The following is a 25,530-nucleotide window of genomic DNA, read 5'->3' as shown; positions in this document are numbered from 1 at the left end:
CAATGGTCGGACATTTTGGATGCCGTTGCCCCGTCTAGGTAATATCGACAGTGCTGTGACCTGTCGAATCGCCGAGTCGTTTCCCACTGATCGATAGAACCGCGCTAGATGATAATGAGACCGTCAGCGTTGAATGCTTATTGCTAATTTGTCCCATACGTCTTTAAACCAAGTAACAAGGTGGATGGTCAAAGTCACTAAGTTTTGTGAATTTCTGAGCTTATCAAACTAAGACACACGGGCTGCTGGCGCGAACAATTGGTACCTACCTGAAAGACGGAATAACTGCAGACAACGTATTGGAGGATACAGGTAGCAAGATGATATCGAGGATATCGAGAGACGACTTCATCCGAATACGGCCTCACTCCACCTTCGATTGGCGTTTGCGGAAGAGCACCTTCGTGTCAGCTGGAGCGACATCGTGCCAGACCCACACGTTCTCCGGCCGGGAAACACCCTCCTCGAGCTTCACGTCATAATGTAGAACGATATACGCCATCATTGCCTTGAGCTCGTTAACGGCGAAGAAGCGGCCAGGGCTGTCGGAGAGGCATCAGGGAGACAATACTTAAGCAAACAACCACCACTTACCAGGCATGCTTGCCATGACCGAATGGAATGAACTCTTTGGAAGTATTCACGTACTGCTTGCGGACTGCATCGCCCTCCATGCGCATCTCAGAAAACCTGAAGGGCTCGAACGCCTCAGCGTTCTTGTAGTACTTCTCGTCGGTATGAGTGCCTAAAGACGCGGCGACAATCATAGTTCCTCTGGGTAGATATGTGCCATCGGACAAGGTGATGTCCTGCACAACCTTGCGCATCACGGAAACTTGTGGATAAAACGTAAGCGACGGACGTGAAGGCAACGAACGGGGTGTGCACGCACTGCCGGCGATACCACCCAGGCGCTGCGACTCTCTCATGAAGCTGTCCAGTTTCCACATCTTGTCGATGGCGTTTTTCGTCCAGCCATGTTCCTGAATCACAGCTTCGACCTCTTCGCGGAGCGGCTGCATATATTCGGTATGCGCAGCAAGATTAAAGAGCGAGTGTGTGATACTCTGCACCGCAATGCCCAACATGAGACATCGCTCATCAGTGTAGTCTCAATTAATAATCTACTCACGTTGCTTGACGTGTGAATTGCAGCGAAATTTGAGAGTAGGATCAACTGGATCACAAGGCTGGGGTCCTGTTTTGCCTTCTGCGTCTCTTCAATAAGCCACGTGAGATAGTCGTACTATAAGCGACACAAGAACGGATGGATCAGAAAGCCAAGTTAGTAACGCGAAACCGAACGCACCGGCTTCTTTGCATCATCGTCGCCGACGTTCTGCATGTTCTGAAGGCGCTCTTGTATCATTGGCTCGACATAAGCTGTGGCATGCCGGATGGCACGCTTAGACCAGGGCAGGAGGTTTCCCGCAATGCTATGGTAAACATGATACACAATAGTTAGCATCTCATTATTAACCGGTGGGGACGGCCGATTGAACAATGATGCACAAGGCAGATCACTCACCCCTTCAGCAAACCCGGCACAACGCTCAGGATATCCCTCGCCTTCGCGACAGAGAGTGCATATTCGACGAGAGTGTCCAGGAACTTTGGGTCACGGCCTAGGCATGATATGTGAGAATGAACCAGCAACATCGGTAGGGTTCTTACATAACGGAAGGCCGACGAAAACACGGTTGCTGATCCGGGAAACGATGGCTGCCATAGTGTCACGGACCGGAAAGGCTGCCCATTCTGGCGAACACGGGATGAGTGTTCCAAGCGCAAGGAACGTATTCGCCCACCGTGACACTTACCGTCATCCTGGGTTGGCATTGGCATGACCTCCGGGAAGGCAACTTCCATCTCGTCCACAACGTCGGGAAAGATCAAACCCAGATTGCGGGTGAGCTGTCCGCGAACCACGGGTATGTGGAGTGGATGCTCGATAACATCGGGCGCAACAGTATATTTCATGTAAGTGAACTGTTATACCGCGTTAGAAAGGAACGTAGACAGGGTTGCGCGCGTAAATATGCATGGGAATTCACTTACATCGTCCACAGCTTCTACGAATGAGACGTGCGTGTCAGGAACTTTCCGGAGTTCCTCGTTCATATCGGCGCCGCTCACAACGACCACCCACCGGTCAAGCATAGAGACTCTGAAGACCTTGTACTTTAACAGCCCAATGACGTGAGTTCTGACCATTAACTACAAGCGGAGCCATCCCCAACCTTGTTATAGCCCTCTAGGAGGACCTCCTGAGCATTGTGATAGTACTTGTATGCACCTAGGTAGGACAGGATTGGCGCAGACGGGCCGATCGCGGGGATGTGTCGCAACTAGATCACAAAGTGAGCGCACGGTGCAGGTGATAATTATTTTTAGGACCGACCGGGTCAGCTTTCCAATAGATGAAGTAAAACGAAGCCAAGAGGCCCAAAAGAGCGTAGACATACTGTACCCTGTCTTCCATATTGTGCAGTTACCGTGCAACACGCCTGACGGGATCCGTACAGGCAACACTTGTTTATCGCTGATTTATAGCGGGACATAATGTCAAGGATCTTTACGCAATATGGCCGATATGGCCGTGGCGCGTAACCAAAGCTGACGTCGCGGCGTATCGAAAGCGTTGTCATTCACACGGTGTGATCTATAGAGCCTGTGGGTGTTGTGCAACGTTGAGCTGTTTAGCTTCTATGTGCGCGCCAGTCGCAGATCCGACTGTCGGCTGCCCGCAAGGAATGTGTGATAAATGGGGAGGTTCCGGTAACGCTCTGCGGTTTTTGCAGTATTGACTGGTGGGTCGACGGGACTGCGCTGATGGTGAATCATGTACGCTGACCCGTACCGCCGATTACCGCGGGCAGATCGCTTCGGCCGTCAAATAATTGTACGTTGCAGCATTCTACTTACAACATTAGTCTATATTTATAAGCTTCTTCGATTCCGCTCATGCCGGTTGAACATCCTCTACGGTATCGTAGAAGTCCTTGATGAGCCGTCTTTGAGAATCACTTCCTTTCTCGGACTGTCATAGCGTGCCGCAAGATCAACGATCATGCAATTGAGCAAGAATAGCTGCCAAATAGACTTACCGCGCTATCACCAATGGCTCGGATGACAATATACTTTCTGCCCGTCAAGACCTCCTCAGAGACAACATTGTCGAGCGGTGCCGTATGCGATCCCGCGACGAGACAACCGGCTTCTTGTGCGATGATTGAGCCTGCACACACATCCCAAGGCCTGCGGAATGCTGAGCCCATCTTATGATACATGCAAGGTTACAGGGTATGCGTACCAGCAGCCAATCTCCCTGTATTCGCCAATACTGCATGTTAATACGAAGTCCAGACAACGTTTCATGGGTGACTAACCAATATATATCCATGCCGCCCTGAGCAACCAGCGCGAAGTTGAGGGCAGCGCTACCGAGAGAGCGCAAAGAGTGCGCCATGCGCCCTCCCTCAACACCTTCCTTCGGGTTACCCGCGAGTCTCTTGTAAGAGTCGCCCTTGGCTCGGACAAGATCCTGTGAACGGTCCGATCCCCACTCAATACCTGTTACAGATCATGTATCGAGAATCACTGGTGAATCAAACGAGATGGCGTACCGATGAGGGCTTGCGAAAGCGATGGTAGTGGGCGCGGAGTTGCAATGGGTAGCTTCACGGGTGAGCGGCTTCCTTGTTGGAGGTACGCACCGTCGCCCTTGACAGCAGTGTAAAGCTGCTCAAGGAACGGGTTGTAGATGACGCCGAGTACGGGAGACTTCTTGTAGATCAAACCAAGGGAGATACAGACATGAGGAAATCCATGGACGAAATTAGTCGTTCCGTCTGCGGTAGAGAGCCATCACGACTAATGGTGAGTATACGAGTGAATGTTATCATTTCCTGAAGGAGACACACCGATGGGGTCGACGCAGAACGTAGGCTCGTCTGTCAGCGGCGCCCTCGATCCTGCTGCATACGACTCTTCTCCGATACTGCCCAGCTGTCGGTTAGCCTGTTCCTACTAATGTGACCCGCTATCCATGTAACACTCTTATCGATCGTTGCGAGCAAGAACCTACTCACAACTGGAACGACGGATACTTGCTGCTCAATTCTTTCTTCACTAACTCCTCCACTTTCACATCGTACTCTGTAACAAGATCGACCGAATTCTTCTTCTCGTTGACATTCCCGGCAGCGAGGATTGCCTGAGAGCCTTGCAAGATGATTTCACCAGCAGACCGTGCCAATGAAGTGGTGAACGAGAGAATTGCACGCAAGTCGTCAGAAGAGAGATCAGACATCGTAGAGATCCCGTCGTTGCTTTGAAGCAGGTAAGCAAGTAAGCCTTACGATGGTCAGTCGTAACGCGTAGCAGTGAACGGAGTTCCCCGTCATTGCAGCCACCAGGCACGGACGTCACTATAGTCGCCGCTGATTGATGGCCGAGCCTCAAATTCAAACATGACATGCTATATTCGTGTGAACCATGCAGCAGTGGACGCTGCATAGACATCTCCCACAGCCGGTTGTGGCCTCCGGCGAGCTCACACATCTATTATGCTGTGGACTGCACCTATCTGGTCCCTCCTGACGGGTGGTGTCCTCGGACACAACCAGCACGTCTTCACCCTTGCCAGTACCGGGGCGGATGCATCTCCCATCATCCCTGGTGCTAATCTCGCCACGGCAGCCAACCTGTCCGCGGTGAATGCGGACGCATATAGCTTGTTGATGCACCCGAGCTTCCCCGGCCATCGAATGAGAATCAAAAAGAGCGCATTCTGTGATCCGACTGTAAAGTGAGTCCAACTGTCGCATACGAAAGGCGAAAGTCTCGAGGTTATTCCGATCATATCAGCGCATACACTGGGTATCTAGACGTTGATTACGGCGCAAAGCACATGTTCTTCTACTTCTTCGAGAGTCGAAGAGATCCTACCAAAGGTATCGATGCCGTACCGCAGCTCTGGATGACATCCCATTTCAGCTGAAATCGCCAGATGACGTGATGATGTGGATTAACGGAGGTGGGCTTCCCCTTTGACACGAATGTGGGAGAGCAACTGTTCATTGCAACGATCTTGTGAAGGTCCTGGATGTTCGTCTGCCAGCGGTTTGCTCATGGAACTAGGTAGTGTTCATGACTACTACCTTTGAACACAAACTAACACAGCGGACAACTATCAGGACCATGTAGCCTCGACCTAGAGGAAATTTCATCAAACGGAACGGTCTGGAACCCATATTCTTGGAACACCGAGGCGAATGTCTTCTTTCTGGACCAGCCGTATGCATTTCTTGAAATAAGTATTACATCAGGGGCTAAGCAGGGATATCCCACAGAGTGGGAGTGGGCTTCTCTTACGCTGACTACGAAGAGACGGTTGAAACCACCGAAGGCGCTGCGAAGAATGTACATGCTTTCATTTCGCTTTTCTTCGACACGTTCCCCGAGTTTGTCGGACGTCGGCTCCATCTCTCCGGCGAATCCTATGCTGTATGTGCAATACCCTACTGTGGTATTATTTTACAGTGTTCTCACTACCATCAGGGGCGCTATCTGCCGGCATTTGCTAGTTACATCGTGGATCAGAACGAGCTTGCTGTGGCACAAGGAAGGAGACCGGCGAACTTGACGAGTGTGATTATTGGAAATGGAATCACCGACATATCAACGTAAGCTTTACATTCAAAACTCATCTCGCAATCATGTACTGATAGATACCGGATACAGGCTTTATCCGGGCCGCTATGAAGTTGAATGCGGCACTGCTGCTCTTGAAGTTCCTTTCCAGAAAATCAGCACTTGTGTGCGCATGAAAATAGCGGTGTGTTACCTGTACTTCGATCCCTGTCATGCTTCCTCATGGCTATCCAGCTCCCTCGATGCCAGGATGCAATCAAGCGGAACTGCGTGGAGCAGCTCGATATGATGAATTGTGACGCAGCATTCAGTTTCTGTGATGCCGAGCTGAGCACAGCGTATTGGGAAAGCGGTGAGTGAAGTTCATGAATGTCCCTAACTTGGCTCACTATGATCTACATCAGGTCGAAATGTATATGACATCTCAACGGTTTGTGCTTTCTTGTAGTATATGCAGCCTAGCATTTACTAAAGAATTCTTTTCCTAGACGTGCGAGGAGAACGTAATGTGCTCAAAGAAGAACACGCTTATAAAGGAATACCTCGACCGGCCTGACATCCGCCAGCTGCTCGGCGTTGATCCATTGTTCAACTTCACTGTGTGCAGCCACGACGTCGGGCTCGGCTTCCACTCTCACTCGGACATGCGGCGCGTTCCTTCACAGCATCATGTCGCGGCGCTCCTCGAGCGCAGCATACGTGTGCTGATCTACGCAGGGACGTACGACTGGCAGTGCAACTGGGTAGCTAACAAGCTATGGGTCGACAACCTTGACTGGACTGGCAAGGCTGCATACGCTGTCGCAGAATGGCATGACTGGCATGTCGACGGGAAGAAGGCTGGTGAGACGAAATCAGCCGGGCTACTGAGATTCGTAACCGTGCGCGGCGCAGGGCATATGATAAGTGCCGAACTTTTCTCCCCCCGGCTAACTGAACTGACATATTGACGATGTTTACGTTCCTCATGATAAACCCGCAGAATCACAGGCTATGGTATCAAGATGGCTGGCGCACCAAGAATTGTGATCTAACCGTACATGATGCTAAGCTATCCATGCATTGCATGGCGATTCATGTTTGGGTCGTCCGCATATATCAGACTTGTCCCAAGCCCGATCTCGCGCTAATCTCATCATGGGTTAGTCCGCATCAAACGTACTGCTACATTGTTGTACATCATAAGTATGAATAAATCAAGTGCTCTCGTCGTCCTTCTTCTCTCGTACTTCTACGACTTCGCTGGGGTCAGCCTTGTCATGGAGGTGCTTCTCTGCAGGCTTCCAACTGAGTGAATTCCATGGCTTCACTCCAGACCGATACAACTCATCGACCTGTGCACATCTCGGTCAGCGAGTGCGAAGGAAGCTGGCTACTATTACTCACCTCCTCTAAGCTGAGACCGGCCGTCTCTGGTATGAAGAGATAAACGTAGACGAAACCGAAGAGTAGCATGCCGAAGAAAATCAAGAGGATCAGAGGACCGATTTTAGCGGAAATGCGGGGAGAGAAGAAGCTGAGGAGGAAGTTCCAAACCCAGTCTGCGCGCCGTTGTCAGAAGATACTGGAAGTAATCAACTTTGAGCAACTCACTCGTTGCACTGCCCAGGGCGATGGACTTCGGTCTCACTCGCAGGGGGAAACTTTCTCCTACATAAACCCTTTATGTGGACCGGTCAGTTCTATTTCGCTTGTGAATACGCAGAAGACTCGCCATGGCGTGGCACCCCAGAACAAGCTAAACGCGAAGACATGTATGACAGCGAACGCTATCAAAACGTCACCGCCTTGGCGGTTGCGTGCAGTCAATAAATTTGCCGGAGTGCCAGTGGGGGCTAGCAAGAGATGTCCGACCAGAGCTGCAATAATGGCGCAGGCAGCCTGAGCAAGTGCTCCGATGAGGAGAGACTACAGGGCATACGCGTAAGTATTGGATGTGAAAAGGCCAATTTATGGACATACCCTTCTACGACCCCAGGCATCGATGAGATAGAGGGCGGGTATCACGCCTGCTACAGATACTGCTCCGAGAATTGTCTGGATGACATACGGGGATAGCCTAGCTTCACTGTAAATAATGTTGTATACAAGCGAAGAGATCAGTACTAACTGTGTACCGGCGCTCTGTGCAAATGCAACTCTGTGTTATACACGCCTGAGCTTGACAGGGAAAAAAGCTTACCTGGAAGAATGTGTCGCCGTAGTAAACTAAGTATCGGGTGCATAAGCAATCGTACCACGAACTGGTCGTGTAACGAGGCACTTACAGTAGAAGTTCTGGCCATTGAGCTGCTGAATAAACATCAACATCATACCATTAATGGTTCTCTTCCACAACTGGTTCCTAGTCGAGAAGCACTCTAGCCAAGTGACCTTTCCTCCCTCGTTCTCCGCCTTGATACCGAATGCTAGATCTTCAATGATGTCCTGCACAAGCGGGTCGTCTTGCGGCACCCCGTTCAGCTCGGCAACGACGGCTTGTGCTTCTGTCTCCTTCCCAATGCCCAACAGATGCCGACTAGAACACAGTATCAGTGCTAGGACCCCACTGAAGTTGTGATGAATGGTGACCCACGGGGACTCAGGGAGGAAGAAGACGCCAGAAAGAAGAATGAGGCCCCATAGCATCTGGAGACCGATCGGGATACGCCAAGAAGGGGAGCCTTTGAGCCTCTGCGTCCCTAGTTCTATGCAGTCACTTATGAAGATCCTGGTTGACGCAGTGTTAACGTAACATTTGCGATGCAATGCGCGTGTAAGGCTAATACATACCCGCTGAAAATGTTGACTTGATAAAGGACGATCAGCGCGCCCCGCAGTGCTTTCGGTGCAGTTTCGCCATTATATAATGGGACGATGGCTGTCGCAGAAAGCTCAGCGCACAACATCGAACATCACTCTGCTTTTCAGACTCACCTGACAGCGCGCCGACGCCCAGGCCAGCAACGAATCGCCCAAACACGATCTGAGCAAGTACTCTCCCGGTTGCCGTCTGAATCGCGACACCCACAGTGAAAACTGCAGACCATATGATGACTGACCCTCGTCGGCCAAATCTGTCAGAAGTGAAGGCCTGGGCAATTGCACCAACAATTGTGCTGTGGCAAGATCAGACACAGTCATCAGGTCAACATTGCACTCACCCCACCCCAAGGAGGGAGGTTATAATGGACTGTCGAGAGCTAGAAAGGTATGGTTGTCCATCGGAGCCTATCTGCCCAAATCTCGCTGCGAAGTCGGGCATGATCAGGCACCCCTGTGTCAGGCATTAGAAGGCGAACAAATTCATTTGACCCTGTACCCACGGATATAACGCCCATGTCGTATCCGAAAATGAAGCCTGCCAATTCATTCCGAGTTCTAAGATGCAAAATGATCAGTTGCCAATAATCAGTCAAATCCACCGATGCACTTACAGGCTTTCGTGAGGCTAGCGACACAAGATGAAGGATATTACCTCCTGTAGGAAAGTAAGACCTTAATGCTTCCTATATGGAGCGGTTAACGCGCACCAAAAGCAATGAATGTAGCGAGCAATATAGCTCGGCGGTTGGTGGGAACCGCCATTTTGCTTCAGTAGCTGGTTTGGAAGGGGCCAGCCTGAATGGTCATTTACATTTGCACAGACGTCTTCTCTTATATTTCTGTTGGTCGTGTGCAGTTGCTTAGTCCTCACCCCCACCCAAGGTGTCTTCTAGCCATGAATGCTTACTCGACGGTCATCGGTACCAGTGAACGGCATCCTCTGGGAGTGGAAGCGAAGTAAGTCTTACCACCGATGCTGCTATAGGCGAAAATGAAGGCCCCGTGGCGCAAAGCATTCCCCAGCTGCGAACCAGGTGAGTGGAGTTGAGTGCTTCCAGGAGTCATGTGTCATCCAATTATCCGTTCGTCCTATCCGACGGGGACGCGACGGACCACCATTCAATCTGCCGTTACCCGTTCGGGAAGAAATCAGAGTTTTAGGAAAGAGGACAATGAATTAATACACGCGCCTTCTCGGCAGGATTGCAGAGGGACACAAGTACGCAAAGAACTGGCTGCAATTCCGTGAGAGCAACCGGGGCGGAGGCCCAGGCTTCTGACGCAGAGTTTGAATCATATCGCCAGCGTGTATCACTTATTACCGTCGGATCTCCAATAATAACGACGTGAGTGGACTAACTGCGGTCCAGGTCCGAAGGTGTCGTGGCACACGTCGATCAACAATGCATTGCTAGGGGGCACCTGAAATTCATCATGAAAACGCGAGGCAGAACAAAGCAGTCGTAGTCCGTATTGTTACATAGCGTCGATTATCGCTTTTAGCCTGACTTCATCGAGAATCTCGAAACCCTTCTCGGGCGTGACCTGACAAGGTTCAGGGAGTCAACACCACAATGCCCCACGATGATACGGGGACAAGAATCTACCGCACCTGCGCAAGTTGTACATTGTGTTGATCCAGCTTCTCTTCCATAACCTGCTTGAGGACCCGCAGCGTGAGTGCCTGTGCTTCTTGTAGCGTCATTCGCTATCAGGAGCGAGTCAGTCAGCATAGCACCCCTGGAATGAACGCTATCATGACGAACACTATGCCACTTGTCTTGGAGTTCACTCTGTGCCGCTTCAGATCCCGAGCCAATGGCCTTCGCTTCATATCGCACGAACGTCCCGGAGGGATCTGTGTGAAATCTGAGAAATCTATTCAATATGGCAAGTACGACATATAGAGAAGTAATGGTCTCACAGCTGTGGCCCAAGCTCATCAATCCCCGCAATGAGCAGGGCGACACCGAATGGTCGACTCATCATGGCGTCCTCGTCATGCACGGACTCTCCGAACCGCAAGGCAAGATCACAAACAGCTTGTGTTACACTCTCCACCTTGATGCGCTCGTCGAACGTGAATGCATGGTTTTGGGAGGTTACGCGTGCGTGGTCGATCATAGTGCGCGCGTCCGCGGTGAGACCCGACATTGCACACCCGAGATGCAAATCAATTTCCATGATCTTCTCAATGGAGGACGATTCAAGGAGCGGTGATTGTACACGCTTCTCAATTCCCAAGACCACGCCCTCCGGCGTCTTGACGCCTACGGTTGTTGACCCTAACTGGGGGCAGGTATTGAGCAGACTCGCAGAGCTACCCAGGACATAAGCTCTTACCTTGATGGCCTCAATGGCATACTCGACTGTTGCATAGTTCCATCGTGCGATTCAATAAATCAGGAGTATGCGCGCACCTTGGAACAAACGACCCTCCGGGGAGAAGGTGTTCACACCGCGATCTGGTGAGGAGAAAACACGCTTCAGCCACCCACGCTATGCTTCCCCTTAGCGGCTGTTAGTTCACCGACCGTACTCTGATCTTGTCAAGAACATGGTGGACTGGAAGAGGGCGTGTATACAGGATAGGCGGTCTAAAGCAGGGTGTATTACGCGTTCTGTCCGAACGCGCGTCGCGATTGGACAGTGACCCTAACCCTACATTCAGTGCTGGTAGCACCTCTTCAATTATAAACCTTAGTACTTAACGCACATGAATTGCAGGTAATCCGCACAGCTCAACTCGAAGCTACATAGGTTATACAACGACCGCGGAAACATGTCCCATCGCATGAATAAACTATCGCCCGTTGAGGAAAGGGGTGGGCGTTTCCTCAACTCTTCCTGCCTGCGTGCTGATGCCAATAGTATTTTGCAGCAAATCTGCCCCCAGCATTCTCAGGTTCTGACCTGCCGATTCTCGTGCTTGCTGTATTTGTAGCCTCTGCGCGGGAGCGACGCCAAAAACTGTTTCCTCTTCCGGATTCTGTGTGTATTGTTGATCGTCGAATGAGTCGTCGTCATCGAAAGAGTCCGCAGCCAGTCCGCGTGCGAATGGATGGACGGGCTCTAGACTGCTTCCCTCTGGAAGGTCGTCGATGACGTCGGAGGCGAATGAGTCGTCATCGTCATCGTTGAATGCCGCGGCGCGCTGAGAGGCAAAGAGGAAAGCAGCGGAGGGATTAGCAGTGTCATTGACCTCGTCAAACGAATCCAGTGAATCAAGCGAGTCTTCCTGCTCCATCTCGAGGACATCACCTTGCAGTTCGTCATCCTGCAGATGTCGCATGTCATATATCGGCTGCACAGGCGTCTGCAGATCTTCGTGAGTTGGAGGCGAAGGTGGAGTTCGGGTTGGGGATCTTGTACGTGGTACAGACGGAATGCTGATAGAAGACGCGGATGACTTTGAGGAAGATGGCTGCATTGAACTGCTGGCGCGCTCAAAACCGGCTGTCTGCGCACTGCTGTTCAAGGGACGAACACTTGAAGATGATCTGCCTGCCCCAGTGGACGCGAAACCTGGAAGTGCAAGCCCCACTCTGCGCATCATGCTCTCCAAGCTCGCATCCGCTACGCTTCCACTCGTCTCAGAACCAAGTGGGTTTGGATGATACCTGGAGAGCGATGGCGGGGTTGGCATCGAGCTCGCAGTCGACTCTGCTCCACTACCTTTGGCACCCCGACCTGCACCTTGCGCCCCCGCGAATATACCTTGCTTCTCAACATCCAGGATGTTCTTCAATATTCGTTCGGCCGCTTCTTTCTTTGGAGTTTTTCCCAAAGCCGGGAGACGCGCAAAGTCCATCGTGACTGGAGGGGACATGCCGAAGTCCATGTCAAAAGAGTCGTCTGCGTTAAAGCGTGGAGTTGTAGACTGCGCTTGCGAGGTGGGTCGCGCACGGGGATCCAACATCGAGGATATATTTCCCTTCCTTGGCGTCGCGACAGACGGGTCTGCGAGGTCAACGACTCCTTTCCAGTCTATAGGCTTGCCGCCCAGGGGAAGGTATGGATTCATGCTCTTCAAATGCGGCGTCCTTGGCTTGACTTTCAATGGCGACACGGCAGGCTTCCGGGGACTAGTAATCGTGCGGTCGACGAAGCTAGCATTACGAAGAAGGACATTCTGCAAGAGCGGCTCGGCACCTCGGGAAGGGGGCGGGTCATTTTGCGTCTCCCGCCCTTTGCCTTTGCCGTTGTCCGGCGCGCGTCGTACGGTAGAAGGCTCCTCCGGTATCGGCGGCGGTATTTGCCGTTGAGAAGCTTCTTGTGTCTCGTCATATCTTGCAGTGCGATGAGAGATCTCGTCCTCCTGCGCTAATCCCTGAATCTCGCGATCTAGCCGAACGAGTGGCGACTCGAGAGATACTGTCCATGATGGCGTGGGATCTGAGCCCTGGCTCGCGAAACTATCGTTGGATTGCATTGTGCGATGACGTGACGTTGTAGCGGGCGTAGAGGAGACGGCCCCTTGAGGTAGGAAGGAGACATCAGATGAGGGTCCTTCGGAATTGAACGTGTGGTGCGACCGAGTGGGAGTCTTTTGTGTGTCCGAAGTCATAGATTCAGATTCAGACGCGTCTCCCTGCGCTGTGTCTGTGTCTGTCTCCGGATTCGTCTCCTGCTCTGGCTGCTCCTGCAGAGAACTATAGTCTTCATAGGTTGGTACGCGTATTTGGGCTGCTTGTTCAAAGAAGGTTGTCCAGAACTTCAGATGTAAGAACATCAGCGCCGCAACACGTATGCACAGTGGGATGTCCAACATACTCTTGCCGCCTCTCGCACGGGCTCAGTCGCGACAGCGTACCGCTTCACCGCCGGCAGAATTCTGTTAGCCATGATATGCTGCATTTTCGAGAAATTCGCGTCGACATTCTACTAGTAGCAAGATATCAGCATATAGCGAGACGAAAACGCGCAGCAGATTGGACGACCTGCAATTTGATGGTAATGAGCTGCTCAATCTGCTCGATCTGGTCATTTACTGGCGCATTGGTGTCAAGTCCTGGAACGATGATGTCGTTAGGATCAGATGTCGGTTCCCACCGTGCCGACTTGGGCTCTATGGGCTTCAGACTGGAAGACATGGAGGGAAGCACGGCGTTGCGGTGGGTGAAGCTGGGATAACGCGATCGAGAGCGCGTCGACCCTCGACGCGCTCCTGGGAATAAAGTGGCTCGACAGTTTCCACTTATGGACGTATGTACCTGAGTCCCTGATCGCAAGATGCCAACATGCATGTACAGCTGCAACTACAAGGTACTAGACGTAGTACTACCTGCAGGTTTTTGCTAGTATTCCGGACACTGCTATCCATCTCAAAACCGCAAGACTCGTGATACGGTACCATGGTGTGTGCTGCCACATGGTTTTACACAGAACCCACAATCTTCAACCACACCACCACAAGGGCGTATATCGTGTTTTGCCAAGTTGGCCTGTTCCAACAAGCAGGGAGAACACACACATTTGGTGACATTGCCCGGAAGGAGGTGGGAGGCAACGGTGCCTGTTTGCATGCATTCGTCCATGTCGCCGAAAGATTATGTGGCCGCAAGCGCCTGACCGCACTTCCATTCTCCAGTAGCCGGTCTACGAGAAACCCTAGAAGCTGCAGCACTCGCTTATCGCGTCCCAGGTGCGATTCCTTTCGCTCTCATCTGGTCTGCCGTGAGTAACATCTCTTTCTGGAAAATTTGGCTACGCGTGGTGGCTGAGCCCGGGACGGCGCCCATGCGCCACTGAGGCAACATGGAAGTGTTCCATAACGAGAGGCGGGGACCGGGTGCTATCCAATGTCCCATACGTCTGACTGCCATGCACTTGACATGATACGAGGTCGTTGTATGCGTGTGGCGTACAAGCCGCACGCTGCGATTCTGCGCTGAAGTCTCTTCTTCTAGGTATCTGCTCGGTGCCTATCATTCTTGTGTGCATAGTTAAGCAATGCAGACCGTCCTGTTCTCATGTCGCACGTCGTCCCTTTGATCTGACACCCGCCCGCTCGATCTTTCGACAAGGATTCTATCTGCAATTTCCGGCGGCCTGCCATTCTCCGTTCCGTCGAGCTGGACAGCTTATATCACATTGGTCGTCTGTCTGACGACACCCTCCACGACAAGCATCGCGCTCCAGTCTCGATGCCGACGGAGGCGGCCGCAATCCAATGCTTGTCAACCTTCACCCGTGCACTTCGCCGTGGACCGAGTACCGGGCAGCTGAAACAGGAGTTGCGCAATAGCATGTGCTGCGACCGCGCGACGATGGTGCAACTGACCAGGCGCTCCACCGGGCGAGGTCCTAAGATGCCGACCACAGCGAATGGCGGCCCTCGGGCTTCCGGCCTTGCGTATGCGTTTTCTGGCTACCCTACAACCAGCCTAAAGCCCAGAATAAGCTAGGCCTGCTCAGCGCTCAGCGCGCGCACCTTCTCACTGGCCCCGGCGCAGCGCGCTTTCAGGGTCGCGACGCTATTCCCACTTTGTGAGTGATTCCCCGTAAGCTCGCCGACTTGGTCCTCCTTGTCGGCGGCTTCCCGGATGCCGGTGCGCTCGGGGTACGCTGCGCCGCCAGCAAAGACAACAGACATGCTACCTTACCTCTTTCGTAACAGGAACCGGTCGGCATCGCAGGCGCGATGGCCCGGTATTTCGTCTTAATATACCTTGATTGGCTTAGCTGTCCGGTGCCGGTGAATGGTGGCGTGCCCAAAGCCGATTTACGGCGATTTGTTATGGTACGCGTCATGGTACGTGTCAAATGGTTTGATTCCCGTGCTGGAGTCGGTGTGGATTGTGGAAGACTCGACTTCGACCACGGGGCTTTTGGAGGAAGCACAAGCATGCAGACCACTCGTGACGACATTGCAGCGGCATTTCTGAACAGCTACGCCGCCCGCCTCGTCAACGCGGGAGACGTCCCTGCGGGCGCGCGCCGCTATTGCATCTTCTGCGCAGGGTCCTGATCAGCGTTACTATGTATCTGTCAGACGCCGCCCTCTGAGTGCCTAGGATGACGTCCTGAGCGGCCTGCCCGCCCGCGGTCCGTCTGATTCAGCCTGTCGTCAACGTGAATCAACTTCGCGCCAAGCCCCGCTCCGTGTACGGCCAATACGATCACTTCGTACTCTTCCACCGCTACGCTCGGAGCACTCATCAGCTGCCCCCGCCCGGACTCGGACACAAGCTCTCTCGAATTCCCGTGGCTCTCGGACTGCGCCTCAGCCGCCGCTCTATACGGCCGGAGATTGCTTCCTGGGCGCTATATCTGCCTCCGCGCTGGTGCACCACACTGAATATCATGCATATCGGGGCTCATAAATCATAGCTCGCGGCGAGGCGCCCTATGGATTTGGTAATACACTGCCAGGGAGGATCCGCGCTACCGCTTTGTTGAAGCCGAGTTGCGCTCTGGACAGTAGCGCATGTAGTCCCTGGCGCCTGTAATGCCCTTGACCCCGCTCTGTTGGCTAGCGGATGACGGCATCTAGCAGATCGGCTTCGACGGGTTGATGCCGTGCCTTGCTCTCAGGTGCAGAAGGAAGTCCATTCACCACGGAGGTTTGATCGAGCGTGTTATATCAATGTATGCGATTTCTTAATCGATAGGATGTTTACATACGTCGGCGTACGGGTGCGGGTTCGCCAGGGGCCCGTGGTGCTCGGACGCTGCGTTACGTTCGTGAGTGTAAGCCGCGGTTCTCGCAGACTAAGCGATGCGCGCGGTAGCCGCGGTTTTGCCGTCAATGCAGCATGCGTACGGCAGGTGGTCGGTCAAAGTGTTCGTTCGTAGAACGTCTGCCTGACGCGCTGCCGACGTCCCAGGAGTGTCTGTCAGACGTGTGACCACGCCGTACGAGAGCCCAGAAGTTGCCCTGCTCGTGTTGCGGGCCGCCGCTAAGTTATCTGCCCTTTACGTCCGGAATGGAATGGGCCGTTGGCGGCAACTCACGGAGTGCCCAGACCAATACCTGATGTAGTGCGGTGGCAGGGCTACTTCTGCTCAGTGCTGCGATGCTGGTATGTCGTGATGACGGATTGGCCCGTTCCTTGTAGATGGGCCAGAGTTCTCCTGCCAATGTCATGGCGACTATTTTCGGGACAAAGCAAGACAGATGTGCTCACGGGACGGGCGCGCACGGGCCCTCGGGCAGGAGTTGCCCTGTTTATCGCGACTGCCAGCGCAAAGAAGCGTGTGGGCCGGAACTCTCCTCGACTTCCTCCCGGGATCGAACTTTGCGGAACGAGTGGGCATGGGCGCAGTTATTGGGAAGAGCTGTCGCGGCAGGTGTTTGTGCCCATATAGAAGGCCGGAGCTCCGCGAGTTGGGAACTAAGGACGGCGGTTGGCGTACTCGTAGCGAGGATGCGGCGAAGGACCCTGCACATATGAATGCATTTGAGCTCACGTTACCTCAGGGATGCCCTCGCGACGACGGTGTTTTTTGTGGTGTGCCGCGAGCTGTATTGTGGGGCGAGCGGAGGATTGATAGTGAGTGAGGTGAAACGGGGAGGAGGTGCCTCGGGAGCGCCAGTGCCGCGTGTGTGCATGTCTGCGGAGGAAAGCCCCTGTCTTCGATTTGTCGCGTCGGCGTTCCCAGTGCGTCAGGAGATTCTATGTGGAAGGGTGCCGTTGGTGGGCTATCGAGGTCGGCGGACTTCTAGCAGTATTGGGTTATCAGATGAGCTCGGACGATGACCAATGTGGAGGCCTGAAGCGAGTAATATTTGAATAGGGGGGGCGACGCGGCCGGGAGGAGGCCGGGGGATGAGCACGGAGAACGCGGGGAATGGTAGCAGGGGATGGAGGGCGGGCGAACGGCGCACTGCCATATAAGGCAGGTGGGCGATCCGAGGCAGTCGCGCGGCCGGATCCCAGGGGAAAGCTTCCAGGAGCGATTCCAAGTGCAGCCCGTCAACGTTCTCAGTCGAATTCGATGTGCAGCCATGGCCGTCGCTTTCCCTGCTCATCTACGCGTCCGCCCTTCTGCCACTCCCTCCCTCGCGGTCCCGCACCGCCTGCACTGCTTCCCCCTCCATCCCCGTCCGGTGCCACAGCCTACCCCGCCCCCGGGGTTATTCTAACCTGTGCAGCTGTGCCATATTCAACCCGTGCACACTCACGCCCGGATCACTGGCCTTGTTCGGTCCACGGCCGTCGTCCTCTGTCCGCCCGTATCCCCGCGTCACAGCACACGGTCTAACGGTCTCTCTCGGTTTCTCTCCGGAGTCCACATTCGCCCAGTGCTTCTCGAAAGGTACATATTCCCCATTCTCACACTATTCTTCCAGCGCCCGCCCCTAACCGCCCGTCGTGGATCCGTCTGCTTTAGCTATAGTTCTATCTCCTCGCGTGTCCGGTCTTTCCTCCTCCCGCCACCCGCTCTCTGCGTACCATGGCAAACCGCCGCCGCCCGCAGGTCGCGTCGGTCACCGGTCGCCGTCGCTCCATCTCAGACCCTCTCGCCGCAGCCCTCCTCCCCCCTCCAAATGAAACTCCAGAGCAACGCGAAAACAGACTCCGCGAGGAGGAGGATGCCAAGAAACGCAGCGATAGGATTGACAAGATGATCAAGGAGAGTGAACGGGAACGGCGCCGGAAGAAGGTGATCAAAGTCCTCCTACTTGGCCAGAGCGAGAGCGGCAAGAGTACTACTTTGAAGCGTGAGTGTGTCTGCACTGTATGTGTGTCCAGGAACTTTGGCAGCATCGGGGCGGTCATATATACCAGAGCGGCATTTTTATTGCTGCCCTGATCTTTTCCCCGCTTTTTGCGTGTAGGGCGTCGCGTGAATTTTTTTTTGCGCAGCCGTAAGTCATTCATGAATTCCTAGGACACGTCCTGGGGTATTGGGGTCGCTTCTCAAGCATCACCGACTGTGTTCGTAACTCTATCTCATTCGTTCCCGCTCGCTACCTCTAAGACGTGCGCTGTTCCAAATGTGATATGCGTGCCTCGCAACCTTGAGCTGTCGACCAGTTCTATGACTTATGTTTCATCAGTCGCTCACAGGAGTTAGTTTCCTGAAACCTCCCTGTGGCCCTCGAGATAATTTATTTTTTCAACAATTATATGCGACGTCGCAATGACGTACCGTATAGCCACTCTGATACTGTCTCTCCCCCCAAGCCATTCCTCTTACTCTGATCGTTGACAAGCGCGTCGGCAGAATTTCAACTACTGCACACTCCCGCCGCCTTCCACCGGGAGCGAATCGCCTGGCGATTTGTCATATACTTAAACCTTGTACGGTCAATCCGCCGGTGAGTCGTTTACGGTCTTTTTAACCCGAGAAGTAATTCACCCTGCCGCCACAGCATCATAGAGGCCATATCTCCGGAGTCTGACGCACCAGGCGGGTTTGACGATCTCGATGACGTCTACTCGACCGAGGTTGCATCCATCGTCATTAGCTCGCCCATCAGCTCGCACAACCGTCCTGTGTCAGCGAGCGCCGCAGGCCCCGATTACGAGAGCTATCACAGGCGGCTGGCGCCGCTGATGGAGCTGGAGCTGCGCTTGATTCAGCTGCTGTCTGACCCAGAAGACAACGACACGCGCGAAGCGACGCACCTCCCGCCCGACGCGCTCGCCTATCCTCCTCGTGGCTACGGCTCCACGCCACCGTCTTCCTCCGCATTCGGCCCGAGCACGAGTGCGCCGTCGCGCCCTGCGCCGCGGATCAGCATCCCGCCCACCGCCGCGTCGTCGCCTACGTCACCCACATCCCTGTCTCCTACGACGGAGCTGTCCGTGAGCACGACGTCAACGTGGAAGAGGGTGCTCACGCTGGGCAACCGCAGCCCGAAAAGCGAGCACACGGGCGAGCTGCAGGGCTGGTGGGAGGACCCGCACGACCCAGTGCACATCCTGTACCGCTGCGCGCCTGTCATGACCGAGCTGTGGCGCGACAAGCGTGTGCGGGCACGACTGGGAGAAAAACGCATTCGTCTCGAGGAGAGCAGCGGGTTGTGAGTGGCCTATTTGCACCGAGCATTTAGCGCGAGGAGACTGAGCTGTGGGCTCCGCGCCCGCCATTTATAGCTATCTGGACGAAATCCAGCGGGTCACGGCGAAGATGTACTTCCCCACGGACGGTTTGTCACTCTTCCGTGCTTCTCGCAGTGGGGGCCATCACTCACACATCAGCGGCGTGTTGGTGCTGTACAGAGGACGTTCTCAAGGCACGCCTGAAGACGAACGGCGTGGTCGAGCACTCGTTCAGCCTGCCGAAAAATAGCGAGTTCGGCGGCGTCGAGTGGAAGATCTACGACGTCGGCGGGTCGCGGCCGCAGCGGCGGGCCTGGGAGCCGTATTTTGACGACGGTGGGTCGTCACATCAAGTGGCTGGCCCCCCACATATCACTGATAGCTGTATGTGCGCCCAGTGAATGCGATCATATTCCTCGCCCCCATCAGTGCCTTCGACCAAGTGTTGGCTGAGGTGTGTGCCACGGACGGCCGACGTGACCGCATCACTAACGGCCGACCGGCGATGCAGGACCCTTCTGTGAACCGCCTAGAGGACTCTATGCTGTTGTGGCAGTCCGTAACATCGAGCAAGCTGCTTGCGAATGTCAACATCGTGTTGTTTCTGAACAAGTGCGACCTGCTGAAGGTACGCCCCGCATCTTGCGAAGTTAATGGCCAGACGTGCTCAGCTCGTGGTATATAGCGGAAGCTCGAGAGCGGTGTGCGGCTCAGCCATCACATGCCCTCATATGGCGACCGACTCAATGACTACGAGACGGTATCCAACTGTAAGTGCATTGTCTACAGATCGACGTCGCGATGCTCATTGCCCGTGATATCTACCCAGATTTCCGGTCGAAGTTCATCGCACAACATCACTTGTGTACGCCGAACAAATCAAGGGAATGTTTTGGTGCGCCGTATTTGATCAGTGGCATACACCCATCTTCGGCGCTGACGGGGTGATGCAGTGCACCTGACTTCGGTCACCGATTCCCGCAAGACGCATCTGATCATCAACAACGGTGAGCATAACGGAGCTTCTTGATGTTACGTTGTCCTCACCACAGCGTGCCAGTGCGAGATATAATCTTGACAGGAAATCTAAAGTCTTCTCAATTGATTTGAGGCTGTCATCTTGATTGTCCGTGGCGGGGTACGCGCGCGCCTTTTCCTCCCGCGACGAGCATTCAGCGCTCATCCATTTTTTTGTCAGACTCGGACGCGCGTTTTGATGAAACCCGTACACCGCTATTGTCGTGATCGCTGTGGCTTGTTGACGTCGTGCTTTCTATTGTTATCCAACATCTATCGTGGCATTTACGCCCCTGCTGTTTGCACCTATACTACGCGATAGAGTAATACCCCCGTAATAGCCCGTAGCGATATCCATACAAATGAATGTATAGTAATTGACCGAACACATGGAGAACTAGTCTGCCATCCGTTTATCTTTCCAAGCTCATTGTGAGAATTTGGCGACCCCGGGTGGTGCAGTCGGCACTATTCACAGAATGGACGTAAGTTAGTGATGTGGCTGGGGTAGCCTATGTAGTCAGCGCCACAGACGCGTCGCGGTCGCGATCGACACGCGTGTCACGTGGAGCGCGATAACGATCGAGAAGATCGCGCCAGGATCGCGAACGCGACTGGTTCGATCGAGGACTGAGATCGACGATGCAGTCTGCCCTCCGCTCTGCTTTTCGCACAAGTCTTTCTGCTCTGCGAGCAAGCCGCCCCTCTCTGTCGCTCTTCCATAAGCCCGCGAAATCAGCCTATTTTGTGGCCACACGTAAAATGTCCCTCTCCTTCGTGTCTACTTCTGGTGAGTAAGCATCGACATTCGACTACCGCAAACCAATCAATTCGGGCTCTCCGTTGTCGTGGATCAGATGCCCCGGCAGCTGTGGGGCCCTACAACCAGGCTGTCAAGGTCGGCGACCTGCTGTTCCTGTCAGGGTCACTCGGGATAGACCCTGCTACTGGCAAGCTGGTCCGTCACCCACGGTTCCTGCGTAGCACTTGCAGCGAATGACTGGACGTTAGGTTGAAGGCGGCATCGAGGCACAGACCAAGCAAGCGCTCAAGAACATGAAGATCATCCTCGAGGCGGGTGGGGGCAGCGTCGCCAAGGTGGTGAAGACGACGGTGCGTCCGCGCTCCAATCTGAGATCGGCCCGAGCTGGGCTTGATGGACATCATCATGCTCATTGATCGTCCCGTCCTTCTGGCGTCATGCAGGTCTTCTTGCAGTCAATGGACGATTTTGTGGTCGTGAACGGCATCTACGCAGAGTTCTTTGAGGGACACAGGCCCGCGCGCTCTGCCGTGCAGGTCGCACGCCTCCCCCTGGGGGGTCTGTTCGAGATCGAGTGCATCGTGAGGTACGCGTTCCATCTTCGGTCTGCTGCATGGACGTGACGCATGAATCTTACAGCCTTGCATGAGAAGCATTGCCCCAAGGCGCTCCAAGATATAGGCGAGGACCTGTCAGTAGTACTCGAGCGAACCCGCTTGTTGTTGGTTTCTGGTGGCGAAGAATGACCACTGCAAATAAACTGCCTCTTCACCCTATAGACTGCAACCTCTGATGTCGCCACCCCTGCTACTAGTCACGACTCGTCACATTTGTTTGATACTCCAGTGGTAGTAAGCATCGAATACTCAGCCAGGATCTTGCCGAACAGAAGAGTACCTCTTGATTACACCTGTCAGCACGCTTCTCACACCAACTGGCCTATGACATTCCCGTACACCTGCTCTGTTCGTTTGCATTTCAGCATGACTGCGATCTGTGTTGACCTCCCCAGTCCCACTTTCCCTTTCAGTTAATAGATCGAGTCTGCCGTCATCGTCCCTAATATTCCTGTCATTAGTGTGTTCAATCACTACAGTATTAGTCAAAGCAGAGCCTGCTGATGTCCCGAACCAGGAAGCATGCGCCGCAGGTGAGGTCCGGCACTGTCGATGGTCCCCGCCTGTGGATCAGGTGAGTGACATCATTTCCACGTATGCTGTACATGATCTCTCTGCGCTGTGTTACTCGTGTAGGGCTGATATTGAAAGGCCTGGTATTGCCTGTGTAGTCGAACAGTACAATGCTGGTGCCGAAAAGCTATGCTTGCCTATCAACAAGATGCACACGGTATGTGTAGATCCACAGGTGTTGTGACTTGGGGTCAAGTGACAGAGGACAAACAAATGCAAAGGCTGGAGGTGTTCGACTGGGTCTCACTGAAGCGATGGTGAGCAATGCTCAAACCTAAGGCTAGGGACAAGATAGTGTATTGGTTAATGAAGTAAGGAAAAGATACAAAGGGGGCTTATTGACCTAGGGACAAGAGGTCGAAACTGAGGTCCCTAGGGCAGCAGAGGCCGGCTTATATACAGGGGAAGATAAGGGCAGGCTGTGTGCATTGGTCCATGCACAGCTGGTCCGTGCACAGCATGCTGACGCAGCCCCGGAGGCCGGTGAGTCAGAGCGGCTGTGTCAGCAGAGCCCGAGCTGTGCCGCACACTGCCGCCCATCTAATCTGATCGTACAGTAGATAAGGAAATGTCCATTTCAGGCATATAGTACAGAGGTCGCGGGTTCAAGCCCGCGAAAAGGAAAAATTAAAAAACGGCTAGGTGCCGTGTCAACTCGTGACAACAGGTGAAACATTTGTCTTTCCATTCTATTCCTTGTACTACTAGCGCCCATACTGGCGCCTGTCTTAGCGCTCACCCGCAGGTTGAACATTATGTAGCTTACATAATGGGGTCCGTGCGCACTTCGTACTCGGCATTGTACCACTACGTTTCTTTCTTCACTAACACGACCACATAGACACGATGGCCCGTGCACAGTCGGTACTTGTATAAGTAGTTGTACCATTAGTCGGTCGAACCCTAAGTTCGACCTGGTTATTCATTCAAGTCTCTGCTCCTCTTCGCTTGGGGTAGTGGTCATTCTCGACTTCCTCGCTCGATCTTTAGGACGACGTACTGTCCATAAGTCCTCGCTCGTCGTCTACGAGTCAGGCATCGATATAGGAGTATAGACCATTGTATCAAAAGGTCGAACTTTCTAAGCTATGTTCCTAGTCTTACCTAGTTGAACATCTCATCCACCATCACGTCGAACAACGCAGTCAACCCAGTTCCTTTGGGACTACCAGCCCTCGCAGGATCACCGCTCCTCCTGTACGACCGAGCAGATCGCTGCTTTGTCACCTCCACAAAAAGAGCTCCCATCTACCCTCGAGGCGGCACCTGGTGTCGTGCAACCGGTCCAAACCCGCAGGTCGTCGCCCATCAAGAACTCGTTAGCTACTACCAGAGACACCCACCCGCTCACCCAGAAGATGTATTCACCACCCTACGGATCGACGTCGAACCTACACAAACAGCAGAAAGCGTGCAGTCACCCATCAACGAACAACCACTCGAACTCCCTGAAGTTCAGTACGTTCCCATCGAAATCCCAGACATCGAACTACCACCAGCCCCACCCGCACCAACCAACGCACCGGTTGAAGTCCCTATGGCAACATTCACTCAAGCAGACATCGATCAGCGCATCGCTGTCGCCCTCGCAGCATACCAATCCCAGCAGTCAACGGCCAACCGACCCCTTTGCCTCGACATCCCTGCTCCTGAACTCTTCAGCAGAAAGGCAGAGGACCTCAGATGCTTCATCCAATGCGTCCTCTCCTACTTTGTCACCACCAACAACACCCGACTCAGCGATGAAGCAAAGATCGCCTTCACTGTAGCGCTGATGAGGAAGGATCTGGGGAAAACATGGGCGGACGCGTATTACGAAAAGTCAGCAGGGGGAGTCCAGGTCTATTCCACTTGGGCAGACTTCGTTGCCGCTCTAGAAGAGGCGTTCCCTGAGCACGGAACGCGAATCAAGGCACATCAAATCCTGATGAAACTGCCTGAACGACAGAAGGATAGGAAGACGGCGCTCTCCCTCGGTAACTATGTCACCCGCTTCGAGCAGCTAGCATCAAAGGCTCAGCTCAAGGACACCGAGGTCAATGGCACCAACCGTGTCGAGAACGACTACCACACTCTCCATGCCAACTTCGTCAAAGGACTCCCGAAGGAGCTGTATTTTGCGCTCGCAACAAGGGTCGCTAGGGATCGACCCAACACCATGAAGGCCTGGTACGACGAAGTCCGAAACGCCGACGCAGCCAAGCAGGGGGCTCTCATCGTCACAGACACCAGGGACTATGGCGAACCAATGGATATCGACGCCGCTGCCGTCACATCAACCTTCGCCTCCACATCAGGAGGAAGGAAATGGGAACTAGGAGCCATTCTCAACGAGGCCGATCGGAAGCTCCACAGGGATGGGAACCTGTGCTTCTACTGCCACATCAAGGGCCACAGTGCCAAGGATTGCCACAAGAAAGTGGCCGCACGACAAGGGGGTGGGAGGCCGAACCAGGGAGGATCGGGGAAGGACGACTTCCACGCCAGAATCAAGACACTCTCAGCTGACGAGAAGCAGGAGCTGTACGAAGAACTTACGATGGAGGATTTTTGAAGGGGCAGGGTGAGCCGACGCAACCACTGCCCGTATCCGTTTCACTGTCCCATGTAATTCTAGTAGTCCAAAATGAACGCGCTCTGCACATTCCGATTACTGTGGGACAAAAAGACGTCGAGGCGCGCGCTTTCATCGATAGCGGCGCAACAGGAATCTTCATCAGCCCGAGATTCGTCCGAGAGCATCGACTTCGGACAGAGCCCCTTCCCCGACCCATCCCCGTCTTCAACGTGGATGGAACTCCGAACAAGGAAGCACTCATCACGCGAAGAGCCCTCTTATCTTACAAGATAAGCGGAGAACCCCGATTTGTCAAAGCCTACGTCGCCAGCATCGGCAAAGAAGACATCATCTTCGGCCATACCTGGCTCAAGCTCGAAAACCCCAAGATAGACTGGAAGACCGGACAAGTTGAGCTAAACCACCGGTGGACGAAAGACGAGACCAGGGCCTGGAAGATGGACCTGTACCAAAGGCGAGTGGCTCGGCTAGAACTGAAGAAGGCCGTAACTACCCCACTCCCAGAACCAACGGAGGACGAATTCGTCG

General features: G+C 53.8%; 10 protein-coding genes across 10 annotated transcripts; 5 read left to right on the top strand and 5 right to left on the bottom strand.

Moving 5' to 3' along the window:
• Positions 1–364: 364 nt before the first annotated feature.
• POSPLADRAFT_1051287 (hypothetical protein) lies at positions 365–2,482 on the bottom strand (the record flags this gene model as incomplete). Its single annotated transcript, XM_024480144.1, has 11 exons — positions 365–542; positions 595–835; positions 893–1,067; positions 1,133–1,246; positions 1,310–1,436; positions 1,529–1,625; positions 1,675–1,758; positions 1,821–1,989; positions 2,059–2,181; positions 2,241–2,348; positions 2,402–2,482. The coding sequence occupies 11 exons, from the start codon at positions 2,480–2,482 to the stop codon at positions 365–367; spliced, it is 1,497 nt and encodes a 498-aa protein (XP_024343926.1).
• Positions 2,483–2,962: 480 nt separating this feature from the next.
• On the bottom strand, positions 2,963–4,312 carry POSPLADRAFT_1042399 (hypothetical protein; the record flags this gene model as incomplete). The annotated part of the gene is made up of 7 exons (XM_024478095.1): positions 2,963–3,040; positions 3,108–3,140; positions 3,207–3,258; positions 3,390–3,573; positions 3,627–3,851; positions 3,924–4,000; positions 4,092–4,312. 7 exons carry the CDS (start codon positions 4,310–4,312, stop codon positions 2,963–2,965), a joined length of 870 nt encoding a protein of 289 aa, XP_024343925.1.
• A 202-nt stretch (positions 4,313–4,514) lies between these two features.
• On the top strand, positions 4,515–6,876 carry POSPLADRAFT_1037869 (hypothetical protein). The gene is made up of 12 exons (XM_024477284.1): positions 4,515–4,810; positions 4,870–4,955; positions 5,012–5,038; positions 5,101–5,142; positions 5,199–5,298; positions 5,355–5,508; positions 5,563–5,687; positions 5,746–5,839; positions 5,890–6,007; positions 6,060–6,085; positions 6,144–6,557; positions 6,616–6,876. Exons 1-12 carry the CDS (start codon positions 4,569–4,571, stop codon positions 6,682–6,684), a joined length of 1,497 nt encoding a protein of 498 aa, XP_024343924.1. The 5' UTR covers positions 4,515–4,568; the 3' UTR covers positions 6,685–6,876.
• A 429-nt stretch (positions 6,877–7,305) lies between these two features.
• POSPLADRAFT_1042397 (hypothetical protein) lies at positions 7,306–9,222 on the bottom strand (the record flags this gene model as incomplete). The annotated part of the gene is made up of 9 exons (XM_024478094.1): positions 7,306–7,563; positions 7,618–7,692; positions 7,838–7,863; positions 7,923–8,365; positions 8,428–8,515; positions 8,572–8,753; positions 8,799–8,911; positions 9,072–9,115; positions 9,168–9,222. The coding sequence occupies 9 exons, from the start codon at positions 9,220–9,222 to the stop codon at positions 7,306–7,308; spliced, it is 1,284 nt and encodes a 427-aa protein (XP_024343923.1).
• A 671-nt stretch (positions 9,223–9,893) lies between these two features.
• Positions 9,894–11,019, bottom strand: POSPLADRAFT_1063942 (hypothetical protein; the record flags this gene model as incomplete). The annotated part of the gene is made up of 7 exons (XM_024481745.1): positions 9,894–10,005; positions 10,073–10,168; positions 10,227–10,329; positions 10,385–10,749; positions 10,804–10,829; positions 10,881–10,925; positions 10,995–11,019. 7 exons carry the CDS (start codon positions 11,017–11,019, stop codon positions 9,937–9,939), a joined length of 729 nt encoding a protein of 242 aa, XP_024343922.1. The 3' UTR covers positions 9,894–9,936.
• Positions 11,020–11,263: 244 nt separating this feature from the next.
• On the bottom strand, positions 11,264–13,553 carry POSPLADRAFT_1126987 (hypothetical protein; the record flags this gene model as incomplete). Its single annotated transcript, XM_024483574.1, has 4 exons — positions 11,264–11,849; positions 11,979–13,174; positions 13,234–13,341; positions 13,401–13,553. The coding sequence occupies 4 exons, from the start codon at positions 13,551–13,553 to the stop codon at positions 11,264–11,266; spliced, it is 2,043 nt and encodes a 680-aa protein (XP_024343921.1).
• A 1,452-nt stretch (positions 13,554–15,005) lies between these two features.
• POSPLADRAFT_1042393 (hypothetical protein) lies at positions 15,006–17,199 on the top strand (the record flags this gene model as incomplete). Its single annotated transcript, XM_024478093.1, has 9 exons — positions 15,006–15,022; positions 15,045–15,111; positions 15,145–15,202; positions 15,352–15,443; positions 16,074–16,146; positions 16,456–16,484; positions 16,521–16,711; positions 16,771–16,901; positions 17,090–17,199. 9 exons carry the CDS (start codon positions 15,006–15,008, stop codon positions 17,197–17,199), a joined length of 768 nt encoding a protein of 255 aa, XP_024343920.1.
• A 660-nt stretch (positions 17,200–17,859) lies between these two features.
• On the top strand, positions 17,860–20,564 carry POSPLADRAFT_1127412 (hypothetical protein; the record flags this gene model as incomplete). Its single annotated transcript, XM_024483622.1, has 10 exons — positions 17,860–18,133; positions 18,820–19,435; positions 19,509–19,561; positions 19,635–19,790; positions 19,853–19,908; positions 19,966–20,082; positions 20,140–20,224; positions 20,284–20,349; positions 20,408–20,461; positions 20,515–20,564. 10 exons carry the CDS (start codon positions 17,860–17,862, stop codon positions 20,562–20,564), a joined length of 1,527 nt encoding a protein of 508 aa, XP_024343919.1.
• Positions 20,565–21,324: 760 nt separating this feature from the next.
• Positions 21,325–21,857, top strand: POSPLADRAFT_1127521 (hypothetical protein; the record flags this gene model as incomplete). Its single annotated transcript, XM_024483636.1, has 3 exons — positions 21,325–21,429; positions 21,483–21,584; positions 21,678–21,857. Coding segments are annotated over 3 exons (387 nt in total), but the record flags the coding sequence as incomplete, so codon positions are not given.
• Positions 21,858–23,317: 1,460 nt separating this feature from the next.
• POSPLADRAFT_1128729 (hypothetical protein) lies at positions 23,318–24,978 on the top strand (the record flags this gene model as incomplete). Its single annotated transcript, XM_024483765.1, has 3 exons — positions 23,318–23,473; positions 23,570–23,882; positions 23,906–24,978. Coding segments are annotated over 3 exons (1,542 nt in total), but the record flags the coding sequence as incomplete, so codon positions are not given.
• Positions 24,979–25,530: the final 552 nt, after the last annotated feature.

This window comes from Postia placenta (genome assembly GCF_002117355.1).
Source record: "Postia placenta MAD-698-R-SB12 unplaced genomic scaffold POSPLAscaffold_1, whole genome shotgun sequence".
NCBI lineage: Eukaryota > Fungi > Basidiomycota > Agaricomycetes > Polyporales > Adustoporiaceae > Rhodonia > Rhodonia placenta.
The sequence above is the reverse complement of the archived record's forward strand: the minus strand, read 5'-3'. Positions and strand labels throughout refer to the sequence as shown.